General features: G+C 39.8%; 1 protein-coding gene across 10 annotated transcripts; it reads right to left on the bottom strand.

Annotated features, from left to right (window-relative positions):
* Positions 1 to 789: 789 nt before the first annotated feature.
* Positions 790 to 27,088, bottom strand: camk2d2 (calcium/calmodulin-dependent protein kinase (CaM kinase) II delta 2; the record flags this gene model as incomplete). Of its 10 annotated transcripts, none has more annotated exons than XM_079553046.1 (22): positions 26,623 to 27,088; positions 22,011 to 22,105; positions 12,816 to 12,875; positions 12,195 to 12,249; positions 12,012 to 12,077; positions 11,488 to 11,560; positions 10,132 to 10,234; positions 9,916 to 9,999; positions 9,653 to 9,747; positions 9,440 to 9,562; positions 9,274 to 9,357; positions 9,090 to 9,132; positions 6,956 to 6,993; positions 5,764 to 5,823; positions 4,680 to 4,724; positions 4,287 to 4,335; positions 3,943 to 4,041; positions 3,753 to 3,773; positions 3,350 to 3,425; positions 3,165 to 3,259; positions 2,502 to 2,730; positions 792 to 2,260 (listed from the first exon to the last, which is right to left on the bottom strand). In XM_079553046.1, exons 1-22 carry the CDS (start codon positions 26,682 to 26,684, stop codon positions 2,257 to 2,259), a joined length of 1,659 nt encoding a protein of 552 aa, XP_079409172.1. In that variant the 5' UTR covers positions 26,685 to 27,088. The 10 variants fall into 10 exon arrangements, with proteins under 10 accessions (XP_079409173.1, XP_079409174.1, XP_079409172.1 ...); XM_079553044.1 differs by having other exon boundaries at positions 794 to 2,260; positions 6,956 to 6,996; XM_079553047.1 differs by lacking the exon at positions 5,764 to 5,823 and having other exon boundaries at positions 790 to 2,260; positions 6,956 to 6,996.
* Positions 27,089 to 27,931: the final 843 nt, after the last annotated feature.

The raw sequence follows: 27,931 nt of genomic DNA, 5'->3' as shown, positions 1-27,931 counted from the left end.
GTATATATAATTAAATTTAATGCGTATGTATACATATCTAGGGCATGAATTACTGTATCTGAATTCAAAAACAAAAAATAAAATGATTGCAATGTGTCCTTGGCTGATCGCAATGGGGGGGGGGGGGGGGGGAAATTCTGGTGCATTCATTCAAATGTTCACAAATGTCTTAGCTGAGTCGTCGTTGATTAAATGTAGTTCCTAAAAAGACCACCAGATGCAGTACTCGGTGGGGAAATACTAGAGTGTCTTAAACAATGTGTAGGCCATGTACTAATAACATGAGCTATAACATGTTTGTTTCATAAGACACAAACATTATGTTTTCATTACTTATTTCAGTATGTGGACATGTCATACCCTATTTGGAAGCTCTGAGCTTTCACTTCAGATTTGTTGAAATGTAAAGTCCTTCATTAAGAATATTATTATTATTGTTATTATTACTAACAAATGGAGGCCTGCTCTAACTAATTGACTTGACTATAGACAGATGTAGAGATTCAGAGATACAAATAGGAATAGTACCTTTGTTTTTATTGTAAACTGGTTTTACTCTTAGGATCTGGCAATCCAATGTGAACCTCACACAGCTTTTTCATTGAATCATCACTTTGACAGTCAAAACAAAACATGTAAATTTTAAATGAAGTGTTTGTTATTCTGAAGCAAATAAATCAACACTGATTCTCATCGGTAAATACAATAACTGATTTTAACATGTTTGCCTCACATCTGGGGCACAGATAGTTAATGCTTATATATAATTAAAAATAAAATCTACATATCTTACTGATATGTGTAATCTACATTGCACAACAATTTCATCATAGGTCTTTACTTACCAGCAATACATATTTAATAGCTCTAATAACATGCAATCTTCAAACAGATAATTGTGTTCATTCTTCATTTATTATCACATCATTGAATTGATTTTATTTGATAAACATAAGCCATCGATTGCCATGCTGGCAAAAGTACACACCATAGTGGTACATGGCATTGACATCATACATTTCATCAAAAAACCCAAAACTTTATTTTCCCTTAAAAATGAAATAAAATGAAACCTTTAGAAGAGTGAACAATAATGATGACACTACCACTGTCCGGCAGCAGTGAGGTGACCACTGACCACTGATCACTGTAGTTGTCCAGGAAGACTTTCCTAGGCTGCCTCAGAACCTCTGTACAACTGGCAATGTAACACACTTTAAATGACAAGAGGTAAATGACAACAGAAACCTTACATACATACAAACATACAGTACAGTACAAACATTATGAAAATGCCTTTTTGTCTTCTAATTTTACACAAAGTGTCATTGGTGCTTGAGCAACTATTGCTCCATTTGGATATGAAGTTTTGATATTCATGTCGTATACTCATTGTTTCTGTGTTTTAACAGTTCCATGATACTGGCAGACAATAGAAACAGGACTGATGTACCACATTAATAACATATGCAAACAAACTAGTCATGATTCACAAATCAATCAGAAGATAGTATAGTTTCATTTAAACTTACTCACATTACCCCCCATGCACTACACAATAGTCTTGAATTTTCATATATTACATATATGCTACATTCTCATAATTCATATTTCACTGATAATAAAGGCAAACATATCTCAATGCAAAGTGTAAGCTGCTTTGCTTTTCTTTACATTTAAATTAAGCTAGTATTATTAAAACTGGACATTTAAAACAGTATGACTTAGCTCATAGCAAACATAAATGTAGCTCATAAACTGAATTGGGTTTAAAGTTATAATTTGTCTGATGGCAAGAATTGCCATTTCAATGTCTGCTTTGATTTTGATGAACAATCACAATGTAAGTATATACATCACTAGAAATAAAGCAAGCTCAATAAAACATTCTGATCTCCCAAATGTCGTCTTATTGCACACACATAAATACACATAAAAATACATAATTAATTTTTCAGAGAGGTTACAATAGTAGATTTTAAACATCTCTATTTTTATATTTAAAATGCATACCAAAAAATCTTAAAAAACAAAGTAATGTAATATGCTAATTTCAATATCCAAATATGGTGTGCAGCCACCTGGTGGTGGGTCAGAATGATGTTCATTGAGAAAACGCCATTACTGTACTGTAGTTGTGTGTTGTGCAGAAGGGTCGAGAGGTAAAAGGATGCTCACTGGTCAGCTATTAGCAAGTGGATGGCCTTACAGTTGATGCTGTTCTGATCTTTTAAGACCTTGGGCTGGCATCATTCATTAACTGTTAAAAAAGTAAGAAAAATAGTAAATGAGCAGTAAACAGGCATCAGTGGGTCCAGATATAGTTAGAAAACAATCAGGATAAAACCTGTGAAAACATGGAACTGCAAAAAGAATGCAATGTCCGAGGCGTCCCTCGTTCAATGAAGTACTTTTAACTACATCATCAGAGAACCTCAGACAGTGCATTCACAAAGTTTTATGCACAGTATGTTGGTGTGTGACCCTTGTGTATGTCTTACTGGGAGGGGATACTCGGAGAACCAGACCGGTGGAAGTGGATGTTCTGCCACTTTCCATCTCTACGATGCCACACTCGGGTCTCCTCAGACTGCATGGTTCGGGGCATGCCACTGCTATCCATGTACTGGGTCAGACGAATGTAAGCGATGCATGCTGCATTCTCTCCAATTAAATGCACATGTGGGTTTAGAAGGATAGTGTGCACAGGCTTATTTCCTTTAGAAAGGGCTGAAACATAAAACAGAATAGAAATGTGCATTTTGTTTAAGAGGATACAAAACATACTTTGAAGTGACTGATAAGAGTTTGTATGCTGTTGCTGGACTGAGAACTACTGCCAATGCCAAGTGATTGAGGTTTCTGGGACATATCTGGTTGATCTGCTCTATTTTGTTCCCGACTGAGGATATTCTTCCATTTTTAGCAGCCATTATTCATTAGTGTGTTTTTTCCCTCTTTTTTTCCCTCCAAGGTTAAACTATAATCACCACACTACCTTACAGAGAGCTGGCCATTTTAACCAAGTCTATATTAGTCATAAAATGTACACAATTCAAAACGAGCACTAAAGTTAGATTTATCAACAGAAAATAATTCTCCGAAATGTCTTTATCAACAAATTAGTTTACTCATGGAATAATGCCAAATATATAAAAACGTACCGTTCTCAAAATAAAAGCGGTGAAAGTCATGTCCTTCCACCAGGTTTCCGAGAGCCTCAGGTTCAAAAGAGGTCAAACCAGGATCACAAATCTTCCTGCAATCATCACAAAAAAAAAAGTCAAGATACAACATAAAGGAAAGTCAATTAGCACACTGAGTGGGTGAAAAGAATAAATAAACTTACGCATAGGCCTCAAAATCTCCATTGTTGATGGATTCAATCAACTGCTCTGTGACTTTGATGATTTCCTGCTTGCGGGCTACAACACAAGTCATACACATCCTCTGTTAGATACATTCATATTAAACTGACAGTTATGTATGCCAGTATTTCAAACACAGGTGAGTTTCAGAAAACAGGTTCTAGTCTACGAGATAGCAACTACGTATATAAAATTATTAGAAATGGATGGCCATCAAAAGCAGATTCTCAAAATCAAGACATGTAGTGTGCATCCTTTAAAGCCCTCCATGACTAATATTTTTTTCAGGCAAAGAGATGTATGACTTTCTTTTCACCCAACAAAACATTGAAAAACAAAAAGTAATTCATATTACTTCAATAACAGCAGCAGGTGGACAGTTACCTTTATTGTTATTGGTGCAGGCTGAGGGATATTAAAAAGGTTACTTAATTTAGGCAACATAAACACAAAAGCATAAAATATGAACCAAAGAAGTGAATAGGGTAGAAAATGTATTGAGCTGCAAGAACACAAGTTTTTATGTACTTTCCTGAACAATAAAGGGCATTTTTCTTATTGGCTGGCAACTTACTCTGGACTGTGGAGGTGGGGGTCTGCCTGGACTCTGACATCTGTGAGGAGCGACTCTTAGAGCTCAAGAGGCCACTCACTAAGCTGCCCAGATGGAGGGCTGGACAGGGGCAGAGCCCAGCATGCATACGGGCAGGGATATAACACAAATAAATATGTTATATGTGTTTTCAATGGAAACAGGGGAAGGCCAAAATAAAGAAGCATAAAAAAAAAGTTAAGAGGGAAAGATATACATGTATGTCAGGGAAGAAGAGAGTACTGAGACCAATTTAAGGATCATCATTCATCGTTGAAGACGGGGTGTATAAAAAGATAAAGTATATCTGCAGAAGTACTGTCTACCTTTCACGTCCTCGTCTTCTATGGTGGTGTTGGCACTTTCGATGGATTCCTTCCAAAAAAACAAACACACGGTAAACATAAAGAATACATTAGTAGAGAAATGCACATCTGCAAATTACATGAAACAACAACAATAACAATAAAATAAAATTAAATTAAAAAAACATAATAACATTAACTTTGTAAGTCTATTTCCTTATGCATATGTTTTGTCTGAACAATTCCTTTGGAAATAGTACTATTAATAATATTATTTTATATTAAAATGTGACCAAAAAAGTCCAAATGAATTACACACTACATTATGTGTAGCCTACAGAATAAGGGCTCAACATATACATAATACTATACTGAAGAGAGAATAGAAAATCATTAGCTCTACAGAAATAATACCTTGTTTCCGTCCACTGGGTTATGAATGACAGTTGTCTGTGGTTCCTAGAATAATAAAGTAGAGGTTACATACTGGTTATGATCGCTAAATGATGTGTATATAGTTGTCTTTTTCTGCTTTCCATGCATAGGTTTTTTGTGTGTCAGTGTGTGTGTGTGTGTGTGTGTGTGTGTGTGTGTGTGTGTGTTTATCTGCAACACCAGAGAACAGCCTTTGAATTGATCTTGATGACAGGCTCAATGCTTCTAATCACTCAGTCAGATTATAGGAGATTATAACATCATCAGTTTGCCTGTGTCTACCCATGGATGTGTGTGCACATGGTGAACGACAAAGGAGAGAAAAAAGATGCCATGTGCTACATGCGTAATCAACACAGCAGCAAATGGGGAAGCAGAGCTTTTGACATCATGCAGAGTGACCATGTGACCTGACGTCAGACAGCGATTCAGCATGCACAAGCCATAAGCCACAGCCAAGATGCTGATAGCAGATATAATATCTTCCCCTAAAGCAGCAAGATAAATGCACACATAAACTATACGGACAAAGAACCTAATCAATAAACATTGTAATATGCCACAATGGTGATTAAACAATATATGAAAGCACCAAAAGCACAAAATATTAGCAATATAATGGGATCTGTACAGATGTGGTAGAGGTAGAGGTTTCCCAATTGACCGTCCATAATTAATGTATGTTAAAGCTTTGTGGTCCAGCTCAACATGTCCCATGCATGCTGAGTAAAATATGTAAAATATTTACAATAACAATTATGTGACTACTGAATTCTATTTATTAACAGTATTACTGGTTTATGCTCAAACTTAGACATGCTTTTTCAGGCACAAGAGCATTTACACACCAGTTCATTCAGGGAAAGCCTCACATTTAGTTAGTGAACCAGCCTGTATTACCCACAGTGTGCTTTCAAACTAAAAAAATATAGTGAGGTCAAAGAGAGAGCAAATATCAAAATGTCATGACTGAGACGCTGTGAAGGGTGAACCTGTACCTCCTCCACAGAGGGGTTGCGTGGGGGGTGTAAGGCTTAGTGTGGGTGAGGTACTGTGTCAATACCAGTGCAGGGGCAGGGCCAGTGTCTTTAGGACTGGTCACTGTGTTGGCTTTGTTGTTCACCTGCAGGGGGCAGTGTAAAGGGAATATGACACAAATGCACTTTTCAGACCCACACACATCTTGTGAACAATCTTGCCCAGGATTTTTACTGACCAGTTACAAAAATACACAGCACTAAAGCATAGTTGATGTGTGTATGACTAACACCATCACGGTCTCTCTGCCCACTTGTAGCAACTGTTTAAATTGACCGCCTGCTCCATAGACAATGGTACACGACTTTAATGAACCAAATGGTTTGCATTTGTAAACATTGCTATTTTTGTCAGATAAGTCCTGATCATCATAATGAACAATTCATGAAAACGTGCGTATTCAACACACAAATATGAATACTTTATGATTTTCTGTGAAAATATCACCATGCCTGCAAGCTGAATTTTTGCGGTATTTGTGAGTTTGCATGAACACAAGAGTCCATCTTGTGCTGCTCCCACCAATGTGTTTGAATAAGAAAAAAATCACCAGTGGTTTGGGCCAATCGCGTGGCAGCATTGCTGTGAGCAGGCGGGTGCTACATTTGCCGACACTTTTACTAATACTAATTAACAACGCGGTGACAATGGAATAAAACATCATCCAACATTTTTCAAAAGTAAAGATTTGATGGATTTGCAGTTTGTATTTTTGAGCCCTGGCTTTGATTGGCTAAACCAAACGATTGGAGCCAGAGCGATCCCAGATTCATATTCAGCGCACACTGTAATAATTCAAAACAAAAAGTTACTGAAATGCATCCTAAAAAAGATGGTCATACCAGGTGGACACTTAAACTGTACCACAATATGTGTCTATATGGAATTTGACAAATGAATTAGCTGAATTAGCATGTGCATTAATAATAGACCTTAGAAAATTTGAAAAGAATACATGGTCAGATAAAGAAAACATGCCCGCATTTAAAGGAAGAAAGATATTAGATATGGAATACTGAGCTCAAAGCAGTTATACTTTGCAACAAGATCAATAAAGTGTTCAGTAACGGCCAATGATAGGTGACTGTCCCTGAATGACAAAATTGTCAAAGGCAAAATGCATAGAACTACTTATAATCCAAAATACTACTCAAGACAGAACGTTCCAACATACACAACATATGCAGGAAAGAATAAATTAAATCTTGCCTGCTCACCTTAACACCATCTGGCTTCTTATTGAGCAAACTCTTGGCTGCTGTGGAATAAAATAAAGACAGCATTTTAATATTGGAATTCTAGGTTAGTAAAGCAATTCCAGCATGCACCGAGCCACTCATTTAACTGCTCATCCTCCAGTTTCAGAAGCAAAGCCAGCAACAGTATCCATGATGCAATGCTCTAGTAAATATGGTCAATATCAGTATTTTGTTGTTATACTGTGTTTGAGGATATACTAAAAATATAATTACATAGTAAACCACACATGCTCTTACCAAAAGTGAGAAAATATAGCACACACTTTAAGTCATAACAAGTAGAGAAACAGAGAGATAATAACCAGACATGTCACTTATCAAACAGAAATATAATTCTAAAAGAAAAGTTTAGTTTAGTTTATTAATTTATTTGATAGAGACCCTGGACAAAATACATTAACCTGTTACCTGCTATCTTAAGTGTTAGAGGGTTAGCAATTATGCATATCCAAATTTCAAAGCGTATTGACAGGAGAACTTGCAGCCTATATGCCAGTGTGCAGTGCCTCATTTGAAATCGTCTATTAATTTCTAAAAACATGAGTAAGATCTGTGTGGGTGAAACACAGCTTACACCACATTAACCGTTGCTAACCCAAATCATAACCCTAACCCCCTGATCAGGAGGGATGGCAAGTAGCAGGTTAACCTTGAAGGAAAGATGCTTTGTATCAGAATTGCTCATTTCAATATGCAGTCCCAGGGCAGCTGCACATAACAGTAAATACACATTGGTTACAATGCAAAGATAGATTACAGAAAAGATAATTTGCATAGAATGTTTGAAGTTTGTAGTTTCAGTTTCAGAAAGTTTGAAAGTGAATTGAAAGGCCTAACGTTTACCTTCGGGTAATTACCGCATTTTCCGGACTATAAGACGCTTTGGAGTATAGGTCGCACAAGCCAAAAAATGCATAATGAAGAAGAAAAAACCTTTATAAGTTGATCCGGAGTATAAATCGCACCAGTCTTGGCAACTAACTGGGCATTCCTCTAGCTGTAACCATGTAGCTTTTAGCCCACGATTTGCTTTTAATGTCATATTCATTGCAGCAAGAGTAACCTCTGCTTTTGGCCAGTCCCTCACAAGTTACTCGCTCACTCCAAACTTTACTGTTTTTTTTAATTTTCAGTGGCACAGTAAGTAAGTAAATCCTTTACTTGTCATTGTACAACCGTACAGGGGTCGCAGATACTGGTACACAAGCTTAGAGCGCCCTCTAGTGGCTGTCAGTGTGAAAATAACAAACATGAAATTATATATTTTGATATATAAGTTGCACCTGAGTATAAGTTGCACCCCCAACCAGACTATGAAATAAGTGTGACTTATAATCCGGAAAATACAGTATGTTTTGGGGTATGGCAACCACCAGAGGTAGGGTCTTACACAGAGGATATCTATAAAAAAAACTATTATTTAAAAATATATAATTCTTTTAGAAACTACTATCTGTCCGAGTTTGAGCAGCTAGCATTTTGTTCAAGGGAAGTTAAGCTTTATTGGTCAATACTGATTAAAGTCTCCACCATTTCTCTACTCTCACGTTCTTTCTATTTATACCAGATGTTTAGTATGTGCATGCTCGGTTTAAGATAAACGTTTGGTCTAAGAGCTTTATAGTTGTGAGCATTTCCTCTCATTTCATCTAAACCAGGCAGGGAATCTTCATGCACGTGTAACTGACTGTTAAATGCATACTGTAGCCATAAGTGGTTTAATCAGCAATAACCCCACGCTAACAACTTACCTCAAGTAGTTACCCATTTTCCAAACAAAAGAAGGAAAGAAATGTGAAAAAAGCAAAGATGAATGAAACAAGTAAACAAGTACAAATGCTTTTAGAAAGAAATGATCAGATGGAAAACATTCTACAGTAACAGCCAATAAAATGGCAAACATGCAACCAGATACAGCATGTCTTGGCGAAGTGGGAAAGTGATAGTTTGAAGGACAGAAGAGTTATAAGATGACAAAAATACTGCATTGTTCTGTAGCTCAGTTGAGAAAACCAGAGTATTTCCAATTCACCTCAAGACTTATTGCAAGGTTCAAATGCCACCCTTTGTCAATAGCCTAATAATAACATACCTGAGAAGTTTCTTGTGACCAGCAAAGTGGTCAATATGGCTCCCTGCAGTGATGTAAAAGAAGAGGTGATGGTGAAAAGAAAAGAATCAGACAGAAAGAAATATTGTGATTAAAAAGCCACAGCAGAAAGAGTAAGTAGTGAAATAATAGGAACTAAAAAGAGGAAGAAAGAAAATGATCTCACTTTGAGTTTTCTTCTGGCGTTGAATTTTTTCAGGCACTCTACAGTCTCCTGCCTGTGCATCATGGAGGCTACAGTGGACCGTTGCTGCAGGAAAAATTGAGAATCACAACATTTGCCAAAATATTGATTGGAAAGGTGCAAGTCTATGACGTGTTTTGACACTTACACAGATCCATGGGTGTTTGAGAGCCTCCGCGGCAGTGATACGTTTGCTTGGGTTGATAGTTAGCATCTTGTTGATCAAATCTTTGGCCTCTGGAGTGACGGTGTCCCACTCAGGGGAAGGGAACTGTTAAAATTTTTTATTATTATTATTAAATTGGCGACTCATTGCTCTACAGTATCTAGACAGCAAACCATGCATATTGTATATTCTTACATCATACGCTCCTGCTTTGATTTGTTGATAAAGTCGGTGTTGATCTTCATCCCAAAAAGGAGGATAACCCACCAGAAGAATGTATAAAATTACACCTGAAACATAATACAATGCCTTATGTCACATGCACAATACATAGTGCAATGATACATTGCAACCCTAACCACAAAACATGAGCCTCTAATTAAGTCATTAGGTTTTTCAGACCAGCACAGTTGTAGCTTTTCATGGAACATTGAGAGAATCAATATTCAGTTATTTACCACATGCCCACATGTCCACAGGTTTTCCGTATGGATCCTTCCGCAGCACCTCTGGTGACAGATAACCTGGGGTCCCAGCAAAACCTGGGGGCAACATGGTTGATGAAGGAGAGATGGGATGGCAGGACGATGGGCAGCTGCTCTAAATGACCAGTGGCTGTATAGGAAGTTGATTGACTATTCCTGTGATTCAAGAATGGATGGATGAATACTCACCAAACCATGCCTGCTGGTCCCCCTGCACCTCGATAGCCAGCCCAAAGTCAGCCAACTTGACCGCCGCCCCCTTCAGCTTACTGGCCAATAGAAGGTTCTCAGGCTGGGGGGGGCGGAGTCAAACAGGTTAGAGGTGATAGGTCACTGACAACATGCTGCTCACAGACAGAGATCTAAGGTCAGATTAGCCAAAACCAAATCCTAATTGTAAACATTAGGGGTTTGCAGTTGCTAAACTGCTCTTAAATCAGTGTCTGAGGCAACACTCTTTCTGCCACACAATGGACAGAACAACAGATGTGCACGGGACCAATACTCTGGACAAAGGGCTGAAGGTGAATCACTCATGGATTCTTATTTACATTAAATTTTGTTTTTTCAAACCCATGAGTGGGCACCAAGTCCACACTTCATAACAAAAAAGTGATGGCAACTGTGGGTAAAAGAGTGATTTGGCCATAAATGGGTTACACCACACAAGTGTAACCCAGTAGGCCGCGCCACCGCAGTAAACACATACACAAATGGACAAAGGTGCAGAAAGGTCTTTGCAGACCTGAGGCCAGATAGACAGCGTGCCATAATGAATTATTCATTTTGTAACATTTACAGAGTCTAAACACAGACAGCCTGTGAGCAGCCAGTTATGGCGGACACATGACTCAACTGCACGCACTCAACACTGTTTAACACAAAGATGAATTCAGAGCGATCTAAAAATGTTTCAAAAAGTCCTAGGATAAATTCGAAACAATATCTGCTGCATCATATCCTACATTATGGAAACTGAATTTATAAAAAAATATATATATATAATCAAAATATAATTTTCTCAATAAACAAATGCTTCTAATGCCTCAGGAGAGTACAGCCTTTTATGAGAATATTTATGACATTGGTTGATTTTTATATAACTATGCAAATGATTATTAAGTTTTTGCTTAATAATTGCTCCCATTCTTGTCTGCATAGATAGAGCCTAGTCCCACAAATGCATGTACTGTTTGTCAGCATGTTTATCTTTATGGTTACAGGGGACATCAGATTAAGTTACCGAATATCTGCGGCCCTATATGTGCACGATTCACAATCCTGAATACCATGCTGTTATTTCTAAAATAAACATAGGCCTTCAAAAAAAGAAATACATGAGTTTATGTCACATCAGCCATTTAAGCCTCAGAAAGATTTTCTTTGCTAAGTGAAGGAAAGAAGAATGTAACAACAAACAGAGTTGTGCCTCTATCATAAATGTAGTCACAATGATGGCATTGATGGGAAAACATTTAGACAAGCACATTCTAGTAATATAGGTGGAGGGCAGACGCAGGTTCTCACTGCGATGGTCATACAAACCTTGAGATCTCTGTGGACGATCCCATTAACATGGCAGTGATGAACGCTCTCAAGGATCTGCTGTATGCAGTGGCTGAAAGCGGGGAAAGAAAAAAGCAAATGCAATGAATGAATGAATAGAAAAAAGCAGTAGGGGAATTCTTTATTATTATGTATAATTCTAAGCGTGATGTATTCTGTCAGTTGGTATCATGTCAATATGAGCATTTTGCAGACAAGGCCAAGCAATAAAATAACTATGACAGGAGAACGGGAACAAGCTGCAAATCTGTGTGCCTTTCTTTTCCTTTGGGGAGGCACAGCTTCAATATAAAGCCCACAATGTAAGACAGGCAGCGCATGATTAATACCGTGGCCTGTATGTCGTTAATCACCTTTATAAATAACTCCCGGATATGCCTCAGAGACAACCAGCAATATCACACCTCTAAGATGGCCATATGTGAAGTACGCAGCACACACCGAGTGTCCGCACAAACAGAGATGCAGAGCAGTGCTCAGCTATGTGTGTGTGTGCAGGTTACCTGGCATCTGCCTCACTGTAGTACTCCCTGGCTACAATATCCTCAAACAGCTCTCCTCCAGTCACTCTGAGGTCAGAGCACAAGCAAGTCAGAATACATGCTGCATTTTGTATTGTGCAGTTTGTTTATGTTACGTACAATTCTGCAAAACTACATACATTGTACATCAAAGTTGCTACTTACAGATCAAACACCAGATAGTGGAAACCCTCTTCCGATATGCTGTCATGGAGCCGTACTACACAGGAGCAAAAGGGTTCCCAGTTACTATCATAAACCATCAATGCCAAGAGTTTAAATACCAACAACATTAGTCCAAATGCATGTTTAGATGTTCACAGAGCTGGTTCATCTAATAATCAAATAGTTATGTTATTAAAACCCCTCTTAGTAAAAAGTTGTATTTCACGTAGCACCTCCATTCTAGTACTACATCCACACTTGGGTAGTGAGGAATCACATTACTTTTTCATTTACTTTTATTTGCTTGTCTCAATGTGTTTAGAACTGTAGTGTTAATGAGGGTGAATTGAGACTTATTGAAAAAGTAAAGTCAAAGCATAAAACAACAAGGCAGGGAAGTTTTCTTGAGAAATAATGAGGAAAGGCATATAAAGGGTCAGCGGAGGGCTCCAGTGTCTTTCTGCTGACTCAGCTGGTATGGCACACAGATACATCATCATTAGCGCTCTCGCACACGCACCGCTACACGTGCTCATACTTTCACTTGCACAGAATCGTAACTGTGTCGACAAGATGAATAGGCCTTTATAGAGTTATCTGAGCAGAGGATGTGTGGCTCACCAATGTTGGGGTGCTTCAACAAACGGCAGATCCTTGCCTCTCTCTCCAGCTTTTGATGATCTGAAATATAAACGATGCAGAAGACAAAGCGCGACAGTCATTTTATTGCATTTTATCATTCGCTGTCACGACCGGCTTGATGAATCATCCAACAAAGAGGGAGCTGCAAACTAGTGTTGACTGAACTGACAGCAAAGACTTTGTAGTGACTGCTGGTGTATGAAGGGACTCCAAACTAATGTACTGCATCAGCTCTTCTCCTTCTCACATATGAAGTCCCAGACAATACTAATGTGACCTGATGTTTGCATATGAGCAACTAAGAACAATAACAACAAATTAGTTTAATACTTGTACAAGTATTGTTCAATAGTGGCATGCATCTCTTAACCTCTAGCAGTGTTATACCAACATATATATTATACCAACTCGAGAAGTGTTATGCCATCATACTTTTTCTGTTACGTCCAAAATTGACATAAACAACCATATTTCTTTCTTTCTTGCCATTTTATATTTTTACACCATTCTACACAAGCTTTGCCTTCACATTTACGACTGTAAAAACACATTCACTATGTTTAGAGTGATATGGCGTCGGGACCCAAAATCACCCTGGGATGACAAGCCGCGACCCAAATACGACTTAAACTTGTAAAAAATCTGTTAACTGAGCATTAAATAAGCTAAAATAAAGCTAAAACAACCCAGTAACATTATTTTTAACAGACTCAAGTACTGATTATCTACTATTTTAGTACATACTGTAAATATTAAAAGACTCGCGATGCACTGAAAACAGTTCTGTGACCCAATTTTGGATCCTGACCCACCAGTTTAGAACCACTGATTTATTGAATAGTAAGGACTTTATATGGCTAAATTAATGTTAGCGTTAAGTATTAATCACTAGGAAATTGCACTGAAGAATACAAAGGATTATAGCAATATCATTACTCTGAATATAGAATAAGCTTCCTATATTTAGTTGTAAGTATGTCGCCAAAAGCTAAATATTTTCAGTTAAGAATAATCAGGGAGCCTTGAAGTATATTACTGTTGTTCCTATGTGTTAGTGTACACAATTACAAAAGCTGTCTGACTTTCAGTCTTTGCCAATAATCATTGAGATACCTGCTCCATTCACTCAAAATGCTGACTGTAATAAACATGTCATATTGTGGTTATTTAAATAATTGATCAATTGAAATAATTTTATAAATAGTAGCTCTGAAATGTTCCCATCCAAAAGCACTAAAAACAGTAGTTGTGTCTGAGTGACGCAATATGGTGCTGAGGCAAACCTTTTCAACTCTGCCTAAGGACAAAAGAAAACAACGAAATACAGCACAATCGGAGTTGTACTTAAACCAAAAAAAAAAGTGTGTCCTCGTCCTCTGCTTTTTCGCTTTGATGCTATGGAAACTGCGGAGAGCAGTCGAGACACAATGTTGCGTGTTTCTATGTTCAGGTACTGTAGCTACAGTGTGTGCTGCAGGTAAGCCAAAGAAGTGTAGGTAAATATACTATTACGAAAGACACTTAGGATCTTAAGATATCACTAAAGAGATGTGGAGAGTGGTTGATAATGTCTCTCTGCAGATGATACAGGGCTGATTCTCTTCTCTATAATAGGCTCCATCTACAGAGCAAGACTCTCAATGCAAATGCAAAACTGCACCAAAAATGTTCATAGCAACAACAAAAAAACCTACCATGTTTGTAATGCCCCTGTCAAAAACAAACAAATATGTGATTCGTTCACCCTTAGTTTTCTTTTCCTCTTTCTCTCCTGCTTTCTCCTCCACAGGTAGTCCACCTCCCAGCCGACTGGACATGTGTTGTCTAGCAACTCCTGCACCAATCAGAGCGTAAGGCTTCTTCTCTCCTCTGCAGTGGAACCAGCCTTGCATGCAAATGGCCGACACAGAGAGTTTACACACAACTATCTCTAACTACACAAATCAGTTACTTTATGAAACCAAGTACAGAATATTATTCAACGCTACACACACACTTTAAGACAGGTTATTCATCTGAACAAAACTGCTGGGTTATAGACAAGATGCAATATCAACAGAGACCACCTCTATACAGCAACAAGTATACATTTTTGAGAGAAGGAAATCTATTCTTGTGTCACTTCCACTTTCCTCATTCCGGGTGACAACACTTTATTTGCATTGCTGTGGGATGTTGTGTCGGACAAACACACCTATGTCAGTAACATCTTCTATGTGTCTGCCCAGCTGTTTCCGCAACAACAGAGCAGTCCCACTACTCATCTATTCACTATTCAACTATTTCTCCCTTCAACAAGCAGAGTGCTGCAGAGTAACAGCATTAAGGCAAACAAAAATACTTTGGCCACAAGCTAAAATGAGAGCAAAATATAAATAACATAATACATATAAAACTGATAGCAGCATTCGTACTGTGTAATATGAGTAAAGCTGCAGTAGTCTGTGCTTGTCAATGCTGACAACAATGAATGTAATAAACGCCTGACCGTCTCTCTACAAATCATCATCCAGTCTGAAAAACATCATTTTCTCAGCATTAGCACTCCAAGCATGTTTGATTCCTAGTTAAGTATGTATTTCACACATAACATTTTGCAACATAGTTAGGTTCAATGTTCAGCTGTTCTCATTATTTGGTACGTGATAAACTTAATAACCAGGACTTTGGTTGAACATTGAAATCTTCTTGCTCAGAGACACTTTGTTTTATATGAAATATTTCTTTCAAATCATATTTTGTTCTAAAGTAGGCTTCTTGTGGCTCAATCATGGAAAATGTTCCTTGCCTGACCCAAATTATCAGGGATATAGTCGAAATTCTGCCATTTGTGTGTGTGTGTGTGTGTGTGTGTGTGTGTGTGTGTGTGTGTGTGTGTATCTTGCAATTACACAAGACCAACAAACAAGTCAACACCACCAACAACACAACTTCATTGGGGAAGCAAAAGTACTTTGCTTAAATTGCAACCTGTTTATTTTGTAGACATTTGTGATGTGACGCGTCTGCACTGCACTGCAGCAGAGCGGAGTTTTTATATAGTACGTGTCTGAGAGCGCTTGTTGGACATCCTGTACATTGAACACAATCAGATTTGGAGTTAGACATAGAAGAAAGCAAACACAGGCAATAGAAGACGCTGAGACGTGCATACAAAGGCACACCAGGACACGCAACGTTTTTAGCTCTGGACTGCACTGACTGTAATTGAGACGATTATCATTCACTTCTGATGTCTGCAAGGTCTCATTTTTCATACGACAAGACAATGTTTCCCCAATTGAATATACAGTAGACGGAAGCCAGACTCCAGTTGATGATGTTTGACATGAACAAAATAGCAGTGGTTCAAAGTAAGGATTGGCTATGCTTGCGAAGAGTACACATTAAAGGTCCCATGTCATGATCATCATCATTTATATTTTCGTAGATGTTTTTGTTATTGAGATTGTTTGTAATGTTATATCATCAAAAAAAGTTTGTTTCCTCTTCCATACTTAAAAATGCCAGTTCACACTCCTGTGAACATCATACAGAGATTTCTTCTCAACACTGATAAGCAGATTTGCCAGTACGTATCTTTTTTGTACATTTATTTTTTGCACTGCTGCCCTGGTCACCTGCTGGCGATTAGCATACTGTAAGTTGATAGCCTATCATCAAAACTATGAGAATGTTCTATTGTAAGATATACTACAAAAAAATAAATACCAAAGCTATGGAGTGTAATAGTTGTAAAAAACAGAATAGTGCAGTGTGTTTGGGGCGTTGGTCTTCATGCCTAATCAAATGCCATGTCCTGTAGGTGAATATACCCAGCACTGCAGACTATGGTTACTGTGAACCATTTTACCTAATTTGAATTGAACAATTCAGTGAGAGGATCGTCATGTGAACAGGGATAATGCCATTCCCACATATTACTCTATTCAACATGCTAGATAATAAGACTCTCCCAAAACACCGTCACCCTCCACCAGTCCCTAATTTAGGAGGAATAACATCCGCAATTACTCTATTGCTTTCAGAACAAAAGGCAGCCAGTGTCATAGATAAATGACCTGCAATAATGATTGTAACCGGTAGCACATGCCATATGTACTGTACCTAGCTGTGAGAAGCTATAAAGTTCATTTTTATGCTCTAGCAACTGGTGAGGTTATAACCGAAGTACATTCTTTCAAGATCTTTATCTAATGCATACAATTTACAACGGGAAACCATGCAGTCAGACAAGTCCATACAAGTCTTTGCAAATGTTCACTTTCTTTTCTTTTTGGGCTGTAAGTGGAGGCGCACCTATCAACAAGGTATTAGGCAAGAAAAGTCTTTTGTGTGTCCTGTGAATGTAGACCATGGAGAGAGTTTATGCTAATCAGCCAGGAATTATACTGACAACAGGATTACAACCTCATTGTGAAAGACAGGAGAACTAAACATTAACTGTGTGAACCTAGATTTCGCAAATAGAGACAAATTAAGACAAAGTGAAGATCTGGGAGAGTCAGAGACAAGCTGGAAGACAGAGAAAAAAACCTCAATTGAAAAGAAGAAAGAAATGTCGCAGTGAGCATCTAAGAATGTCCAGCATTATATGGTGTTCAATGACCTTTATAGTGTTGAATTTTTCTGGAAACCTTCTGGAAAATCAATGGATTTTCTCAAGCAAAAGGCATAGGTTTGATCAGCAACCACTGCCACTGATGGGCCAAAGACATTTAATATATTGACAATGATTGTGTTGTCAGAAAAAACAAATAACACTTTCAAACAGAAGGTTTGCCTCGAGGATAAAAGCGCCTAAAACTAAAATGCTGGCTATTTTCTAAAGATAGGAATTCTCTTTGAGCCAGTGTGAGACACCGAGAGTGACGCAAGCACTTATTTTTAGCCCTGAAGTACCCAGTGAGTCATGTGACCAGCCTTTTTACCTACTGATACCACCCTCCACTCTCCTGTGTGTGGGCTCCACAGTCTCCAGCCATCGCTAAAGAGACAATATTATTTTAATGCTCATTGTTACAGCACATTAAGATCACAATTACTATGAGATTCCCCACAGAATCAAAAGGCTAATTCAAACAGGTTCATTGATGCAAAGGGGTAAATGGTGCACAGTGTGCGTTCTATGTTCTATCGTGTCTGTCATGTATGGTGACTAAAGTAGACGTATACTAATTCATTTCCAGTTAACGTAAAAAATTAAAAAAAGACTCAAAATTGTCATGTGTTAGTTTGCATTAATGTATACTGCAAAGTCCTATTCGAAAGTTACATTTAATTACCCTCTATCCTACGTGTCACCACAGTAAGAAAAAAAAAGCCTGCACATCATATGCAAATGGAAAGTGACACGAGATCGCAGACAGAGTCATAGTGACAGGACACTGACGCATGCATGGACAGAGCGGACAACTGCTGTGAGCGATGCACAGCACATACTCTCAAACAGCCAACGCTGATCACCCTCCACTGCTACTTCTGATTATGAAGCGCTCTGTTGCTGCAGTCGCTGTCCTTATTTCTCTCTAACTCTCTCACTTTCATTTACTGGCTCATAGCAGTCTTAATGAAATGCCACATAATCAGGATTGCGGATTGTGACTGGTGCCATGGCCCCATACGTACATCTGTGGCAACAACTTGCGCACATACTCGCCACCAATCCTCCCATAAACCTCTGCACACACGCACACACGCACACACGCTGGGGGAGTGAGGTAGGGGGGAGGTCATGATCCTGCCGGAGAGAAAGGGAATCAGACTTGCCGCACCAGAGCTTATCGCGGATAGAGGGTAAGACCATATCTGACTCGACTGCATTCCCGGTATGTAAACCTTTCAAAGAGCGGAGAGAAACGTGTTTGCATTAGTGTGTATACTCCCAAACAAGCATGCATATGTGATAAGCCCTGGTGGTATTTTTGGAAAATCTGTCCCAGCATGCAAAGTAGTGAGACAACCAGTCCGTCTGCCAAGGTGTCTATTACCAGCCGGCAAGAGGGTCAACACAAGCACAGGAGGGATGAGAAAGACCAAGGGAAGGACAGTAGTAATGGGGGGGGAACAAAACAAAACAATATCGTCGATATTAGATATTATTAAAATTGTTGTTTGGAAAATATGCAAAACTACCATAAAGACAGGGTATATTGACAAAAGCAACTGATGGTGAAAAATATCCCTTGAAAATAACAAAAGAAACCTTGGTGTAGTATAAAGTGATTAATCTGCATTGTACTTTTTTGTTTATTTAGTATTACAAGTGTAACCACAGCACCCCTACACTGCATCTAAGACATTTTCATGCCATTATATGGTTTTGTTTGACTGAGAAAACCTTTATTTCTGAATTTATTGTACAGCACCCTGGTCAAGCAGGGTAGGTAAAAATCTTGATTTGACTTCTCACTAGCTCTGTAATAGCACACCCAAGGCATAAACTATACCCAAGACCCAGCTCTTGTGGCCTTCATAAGGGAACAACCATATGAAAATGAATACACGAACAGATAAGTTAATTGCTTAATAATTGTTTGCGGGGTTTTTTAAAGAAATAAAAAGTTCACCCTTTATAAATAATTTATATCCACACAGAATAGATAAGCATCTTACTTATCCAAAGCACAACTGTAAAATAAAGTTAAGTAAAACATGGAACCTTTGTTTGCTGAATCATTAAATGTGAATCCTAAACTTAGTTAACTTAAAAACAGACATAAGCTAACTGAAATAATCATACTAACGGATGAGAGTCCCACTTCCACAAACCCAATAACACCAGCTATCGCTGCCAACCCAGCAGTGACACAACCCTATTGGCTGCAGCAACAGAGCAACGCACCACTGGTTAGTGTAATCAAAAATATGCTGTTGGGCATTCTTAGGTCATGTATGTGCTTATGTGTGCAAGTGAATTATATGAAGAAGCATATACGTGCGTGTCCCAGGCCTAAGGCAAATAGGCCAGCAGCAACAATTACAGTGATGGATGTGAAAGAACTGGGTCGGTTGTGCAGGAGCTGCGCCCGTGGGACGACAAGACCAACCAGAGTACCACATCAATACAGAACACACACTCGGACACACAAGAAATGGGCTACACGGAAAAGTATCAAATACCAAAAGGACAAGGTGGGTTACCACCAAAATGAGACAGCTGCATATGATGGCATCATAAAACCTCACTTCTTTGACTATTCTTTCTGTCTTCTAGCCTGGCTAACACCAGACTAAAATCACAAGTGATATTTAGTCTGGGGACCACCAATTCATTTTCTCGTAGGAGAGGTGTGGTTTACGATCGTCCATAGTCGTTTATTGGGCGATACGAAAAAAAAAAAAAAAAAGAGTCTCATGCGTCTGCACGTAGCCCCAGCCAATCATATCATCGTATGAGATGACGTATGACGTACCCGCTGTAAACTTTTGAGCTAAATTATTTAGAACAAGGTCTAAAGCTTGATCAAAAAATACCATCGTGTCTGCTGCTGTCATGTTGGATCCGTAAATACACTTTTTTTTAAATTATCCGTAAATAAACTACAAGCTTCCATATATCGAATAGCGCGTCATCGTCTTGCCGTCCCTCCTCGCTCTGTGATTGGTTCCCAAATCCACCGGAGATTTGGCCATGGTCCCCAGGCTGTTGTGCAGTTCGAAATAATTCGAGCGCACACAGCAGCCTGGTGTTAGCCAGGTTATCTGTCTTCCATGAAAACAGCAGAAATGGTGGCCCATGGTGCAGCCATGGCCTTCAGCTCTCATCATAAAATGTAATGTTAATGGCCCACCTGTGTTATCAAACTGCCTTTCCGAATGAATTTGCCAATTTTGTAAGCATTGTGTTTCAAGTTAAAATTATATCAACTGGGTAAAACTAGAATAATCATCTCAATATACCGGTACTAATTCTCTTTTGCATCACTTAACGCACCACCGACCTAACCACCACCACTTCTATACCTTAGCATGTTTTACATTACTTTATAGTTGGTTTTATCATCTGTTTAACTTTGAAATCATTTGTGCAGAAAATTGTGATTTGTGTCTTAGTTTTGTGTATTTGTTTATTTCACAGGGACAATAATGGACAATAATAAAATAGTTTAGTTTAGTTTAGTAGTAAAATACATTAATCTCAACGAAAAGATGCTTTGTACCAGATTTAGCTAATGCTAATTTTTATCTGCAGTCCCCAGGCAGGGGAGAGTACATCCAGCATGCTCCACTGTCAATCAACAGTGCTGCTGTGGAGAGGGTGACCAGCACAACGTTCCTGAGTGTGCAAATCAAGGATTACTTATCCTGGTGAACCTTCAACAGATGGTCAATAGAGCATCCTGACCATTTGCATCACTGTGTGGTATACGGTGCCACGACTGCATTCTGCCGTAGGAGCCTCAAGCTTACAGTGAGAGCAGCTGAGGAGATCATTGGTGCCCCTTTCCCCTGCATTCATGACATTTACTCCACCCGTCTCATCCACTGAGCCTTCAGGGTCGCGGTTATTCCGACACACCCATTACTCTGACTCTTCAGTGTATTGCCTTCAAGGAGGAGACTGCAGAGTCTACGAGCCAGGTCCAGCCGACTGAAGAGCTGCTTCATCCTGAACTCCCTCCCTCTGATTCCACTTGTAGTCACAAAGTGTGGTCCACACTGCCAAATTTGCACCAGGGGTTTGAGTGAAACAATTTTCTTTGTGATTTGACAAAAGAATGATCTCATCTCATTTATACACTGTATTGCGGCCTTGAGTCTTATTAAATGTATTAAATGTTTCATTATTAACATGTCCTCTGCATTCTTCTATGTTAGTATTATATGTTTAATAAAGCTAATGGCACAAATTGTAAATTAAAAGACACTTTTCAACACAAAATGTTGAGTGGCTATCATACAAAAATCAGAGAGAAATTTTACACTAAGCCTGACAAGGATCAAATGTATTTTTTCAAATAATACCTGTTTATACTGGTAACATTTCTATATACATTAAGTGCTTTTATATTCAAAACATACTTTTTATACAAATATGCATATGTGTGATGCTTGGACATGCTTGGCCGAAAGCATGTTTAAAGAAGGCAACGTTCAAAGTTAATTTGGATGTCACTGACTGGAGGCATGTCCTTCTGCTCCTGTCTCTACGCATCATGTCATGAGTCTTACCTCTGGCAGAAAGCTTCTTAGTGTTGATGATTTTGGCAGCATATTCTTGACCAGAGGAGATCTTCACACACCTTCTGACCACAGAAAATGCACCCCTAAAACAAACACAGACACAAGGCAGTGCAGTATTTTAGCTTTCACTTTCTTCAGTTGCTTTACAGTACATTAGGTATGAATTTGAATATATTGAGAGTGACTATACACATGCTCAAAACAGAGTTTAAATCCCCACTCCTTACACTAGTGAAAAATATTCCTTTACTATGAACATGGCATATGTTTTTATCAGTGCAACCATGACCCTTGTATCGCGATATATATCATACGTATTCATAACACAACAGTATACAACAAAGTGCAGTTGTCCATGTGTTCTGGTCTTTCAGCTAAATGTATGAAGATCAGAAAAATAGGTCGGCTATATTTAAGAGAAAGAAGGACTGCTTGTCCTTTGTAGCCTGTGAAAGGTCTTGTGTTTAGCCGCGCTATCTATGGAAGATGATATTTATGGGCTTTTTGGGCTTATGAGGGTACCTCATAAGGCTTAACAGGGTACCTGCTTACAGGACTAGGAGTTGCCCTGGTTTATCGCAAAGTTCGAAAGCAGACCCCACTGTAGTGAGTGATCAAATGATGGAACTACAACAGAAATTAGCGAAAAGCAAGGAACTGTTTAAAGATCTTTCTTCTCGTTACAAGGAAGGATTACGAAAGATGGATTATATCTGGGCACGGTCGGGAGAGATTTCTCGGGAAGTCTTGGGGCTGAGAAGGCCACAACCTGCTCCAGGTGGTCAGAACTAATGTTGAGGACCAGGGGAAAAGCATATTGATCTGGAAATTTCAAAAACTGAAATAATAATAATCTCCTCCATGGAGCACAGGAGAAAGCAACTGGGCCGGCATCGCTCTCATCTTTCCTGGGCAATGTCAACAAGACAAGACAGAACAAAAACATCACCAAGGTCTCTGCGAAGAATCGCTATTCTGATTCTGGTCTTATTTAGAAACACAACCATAAAAAGCCAGCATCTGCTCCACTCAGCAATGCAGTCACATCCACCACATGTTTCATGTAATGGGCAAAATTCAAGGAAAATGTGGGTGGCACGGTGGCACAGCAGTTAGCACTCAGGGGTCTTTTTCCCCCCGTGTCTCCCCTACCCCTAAAAACATGTACAATAGGCCTGGGTGAAGGTGTATGTATAAATGATAGGTGGTGGTCAGAGGGTGCATTGGCGCACAGTCTCCCTCATTGGAAACTGTAGCAACATACGTATCTTACAACCACCGTGTATGGAGTGAAGTGCTTCGGGTGACTTGTGTCGTTGTGAAAAGCGCGATACAAATAAGTTTCCATTCCATTTCAACTGTTGTGTGTCACTATTGGTGAACACATTATACTGTGTCTAAAAACTTTCTTAACTTTCTTAACGTATTTTACTGTTTAAAATCTCCCTTTGTTATTTACATGGAATTTGCAACCAACCCCAGAATGACAATAATCCCGTGCTCCATTCAAACTTGAACAGCTTTGTATCCAAGCTACAACTTGGGGAGTCTGCGCTTGGGGATCCCAAGCGCAACTGTGGCTTCGTACTGTATGTGGCCCACCACCGAGTGTAGGGAATGAATAAAAAATTGGCCCCTATGAAGAGCTTTGGGTAACTTGTGTCATGTGAGAAGCAGTAAAACGATTGTCTTTCCTTCCCTTCAGCTACATTCCAATCAGCTAGAGGGACAGCAGAATATTTTTAGAAAAATAGATAATAATTATGGCAAATATGACTTAGTTATTTTCAAAATATGCACTTAATTTAGCGTCTTCAGTGAACAACTTGAAAGCTTACTTTTAATGTAGAGTGGGTTATGTCAAGGAAAGACAATAGCACAGTGTGTTGTATATCATCTTTATTTGATTATCCTTCATAGTGCAGCAAGTCATCACTTGGGCATATGTTCATACAGCACACTGAGTAGCTGCATAGCACTATTCCTGAAAAACAATAAAGTTAAGAAGCAATACACAGCAGGAGCAATTCAAGTGTCTATTATGCAACACTTGCAAATGATTGTGTTATTTATATAACATTCAGTGCTATATAAAATAAATGTGCCTATACTTTCACTACAGCACTACAGCTACTGGTTTTGAGATTGTGAAATAAAAATCCTGTAAATTCTTAAGTCAGACTTCCTTCTGCACTGGACACTTGAACTCTGGTGAGTGGAGAGAAGAGGAGCACTGAAAGCACCGTGTATGCATTATTGATGACTAATGGACTTAGTAAAAGATCATCTATGTTGGAAGGCACACATGCATATATATAGGCTACTGCATATATATATATATATATATACAGACCACAGATGTTAAGCTCCTAACCATGCATGGAGGGTTCCACCCCAAATCCAGCACTCTGAGACTATACACTAGCCTGTGTGGCCAAGAACATCGTGGCCAAGCGCAAGAGCTCCACCGCCGTGGTCATCGTCTACGGATTTCCCATCAACCATTGCTCCTCCTGTGACCAAAACAGTGAAGATGGCGGCCGCGACACAACGATCTTTCACCAAAGAAAAAAAAAAGAGTGGTGCGCACTGAATGGGTGCTGCTGCCGGATGCTCTCTCATCGAATACAATTTCTCCATCTGTGAGATCAATAAAGTATCATCTTATCTTATCTTAAGGAAGGAGGCCGAGGACTAGTGAGTGTGAGAGCCACTATCCAGGATGAAACATCCAAGATCCATAAGTACATCAAGGACAAGGCTCCAACAGATGACGTGCTCAGTGAATGTCTCAGACAATGGAGAACAGAAGATGAGGTGCTGGAGGTCCTGTCATGGGAGGACAAGCCCCTACACGGCATGTACCACCAAAACATAACTGAAGTGGCGGATATACAGAAATCCTACCAATGGCTAGACAGAGCCGGACTAAAGGACAGCACAGAGGCACTCATCATGGCTGCACAGGAGCAGGCCTTGAGCACCAGAGCAATAGAGGCCCAGATCTACCACACCAGACAAGACTCCAGGTGTAGACTGTGCAAAGAGGCCAATGAGACAATCCAGCACATAACTGCAGGGTGTAAGATGCTGCAGGGAAAGCTTACATGGAACGCCATAACCAAGTGGCTGGTATAGTGTACAGGAACATCTGTGCAGAGTATGGGCTGGAAACCCCAAGATCAAAGTGGGAAACACCTCCAAAGGTGGTAGAGAATGACCAAGCCAAGATCCTGTGGGACTTTCAGATGCAGATGGACAGAATGGTAATGGCGACCCAACCGGACATTGTGGTGGTGGACAAAGAGCAGAGGAAAGCCGTTGTGGTCGACATAGCAATACCAAGCGACTTCAACATCAGGAAAAAGGAACACGAGAAACTAGAGAAATACCAGGGGCTCAGAGAAGAGCTGGAGAAAACCTGGAGGGTGAAGGCATCAGTGTAGCACGTGGTCATTGGGGCACTCGGGGCAGTGGCTCCAGCAGATCCCAGGAAATACATCAGACATCTCGGTCCAGAAAAGTGCAGTTCTAGGAACAGCAAAGATACTGCGCAGAACCCTCAAGATCCCAGGCCTCTGGTAGAGGACCCGAGCTTGGAGGAAAAAGAGACCTCCCGCGGAGGGTGAGGAAGAGTTTTATATATATATATATATATATATATATATATATATATATATATATATATATATATAGCCTATATATATATATAGCCTAACAGAGAGAGAGAGAGAGAGAGAGAGAGAGAGAGAGAGATTCCAATAAACCAATAAACAAAAAAGTAAAAGTGCTGTGCAGTGAGCTAGGGTAAGCTAGGGCTACTGTATATCCGAAGTCACCTCAGTTTGCAAACACGTTGTGTATTTTATGCCGGCCTACACCTCATCATCCTCATTGTCTAGGCGTCAGCCCGGCCCTACAGCCTGAGCGTCAACATAGGCTCCAAAAGGGCTCTAAACGTATTCGTCTGATGCCTGAGCTACTCTCCATGTCTGCTGGAGAGAGGAATTCCCTGGTCGTGTCTGGTAATTGACCGCAGCTCGGTGCTTGGCTGAGGAATGTGTCATCGCCAACTACATGGTGTGCTGTCGCATTACCGAGAGTGTAGCCTATTTCTGTAGCGCGGGAAGAGGGGTGTGAGGGGGGGTATTTAAAAGAAGTATGTGGTGTTGGTGGTAGGCTTCCAAATCTCGCCATTTTACATTTAAGCATTAAGATGTAGGGTAATAGTAGCTAATGGCGGGCTATAGCCTATACCCTTGGCTATATTGCAGTCACCTGGACGCTCCTAACGCAACATGCTGATGAGCGTAATGACAATGGTGGCGCCACACAATTAAATGTTGCTGGTAAATGGGGTCAACGGGATTTGAAATGGGTGATAAAACGTGATGGCCTAAATGAAGAATACAATAGCCTACATTGCTGAGTAGCCTTCGTCGCATACTGTGGGCTACACTACACCAGCGCACACAAATGGAACACACTGCAACACAGAGCTCCGGATTCCGCGTCCCTAAGCCAAGGCGGCCTATTACATAACACGCTGATATTTCAGGGATGATGATGCGAGATGAGGGGGGAAAAAACATGCTCTTACTTCCCCAGCTCCTCGAATAGCTGATATTCATCGGTAAACCTCGTGCAGATCGTTAACGCCATCCTGAAGGAGGTGCCAAAGGTGTGCGGAGAGATGTGGGTAAGGACTATTCACTTGACAGTATCCACCACCACACTCAGTGGCACGCACGCTTGTCAACAACGCCGCCCGGTTTTTTGTCCTCGACCCGCAGACCAAAGACAGGGAGTCATGCAGAGGCGAAGCGCATTGGGGTTTCTGCGGCAGAAGGAACAGACCGTCTTTAGCCGAGCGACAATATAGATAGGCTGCTCCGTCCGTCGTGTTGCTGGGGTCTTGTTTTCTTTCACACGCGCATCACGCCTCGTAAACGCAGCATTTTGTGTGCATTTCAGTGTGATTTGGCTCGGGTTCGTCCGTCTCTGCCAGGGAGTGTTGTTTCTACGCGCATCATACGCCGCACTATAGCGCCGCGCACCTACCACCGGCTGTGTCAGGAGCCCCGCCCCTTTCCCTGCATCCCACACAGGTCAAGACCAACACTAATGTGCACAGAATAGTCTGCCTCAGTGTGACACATTCAGTTCATTTAAAGACGAAAACTATCCCCAACGTGGATTTTAAGTCATTAATCATAAATGGGTACGATATGATACATGATTATCCTAAATCTTTGCTCAGCTGCCTATGACAGAAGGCTTCAGGCTGCAGCATCCAATTGAGAAGTAGCACAGGAGCCACATCACGCCTCGTCCAAATCATTGCACTGGTTCCCTACGCAGAAATCACTTTAAATTTTGATGGTTGTTTTTAAACGTATATTAACATCTCGTGTGTTGAAACTCCCCCAGCCTCACATCCCAGCCATGAGCACTGCCCTCTGCAGACCAGTCCCTCCTGGCTGCTCCTGGATAGTCTGCAGAGGAGTCATTTCGTTGTTGGGCCCAAATATTGGGACAGATCGCTATTGCACATTTGAATAGCACAGTAAAACATGACCTTTTCTACATTTTGCAACAGAGAGACACCCTGGCATTGTTATAGCTGTTATTGTCCATGTTGATGATTTAAAGCTGGACAAATATGTACCTGCACAAATGATTAAAATGTGCTTTATAAATAAAATTGATGGAATATATTGATTGTAATCATCGAAGAAAACGATTTGTTTCTGAGGTACAGTCAATACTCGTCATGTCTAGTGTACATAGGCCTATGTATAAATGTACATGGTATAAATGGAAAACGCTAAAATGTTGATTCACATATTTTATTTATTTTACCATATGAAAATACAAACAAGTAGAAAATAGTTTCGATAAATACATAA

Source organism: Gobius niger (assembly GCF_951799975.1).
Source record: "Gobius niger genome assembly, chromosome: 3".
NCBI classification, from domain to species: Eukaryota; Metazoa; Chordata; class Actinopteri; order Gobiiformes; family Gobiidae; genus Gobius; species Gobius niger.
Note: the sequence above shows the minus strand (reverse complement) of the source record. Positions and strands in the feature narration are given on the sequence as shown.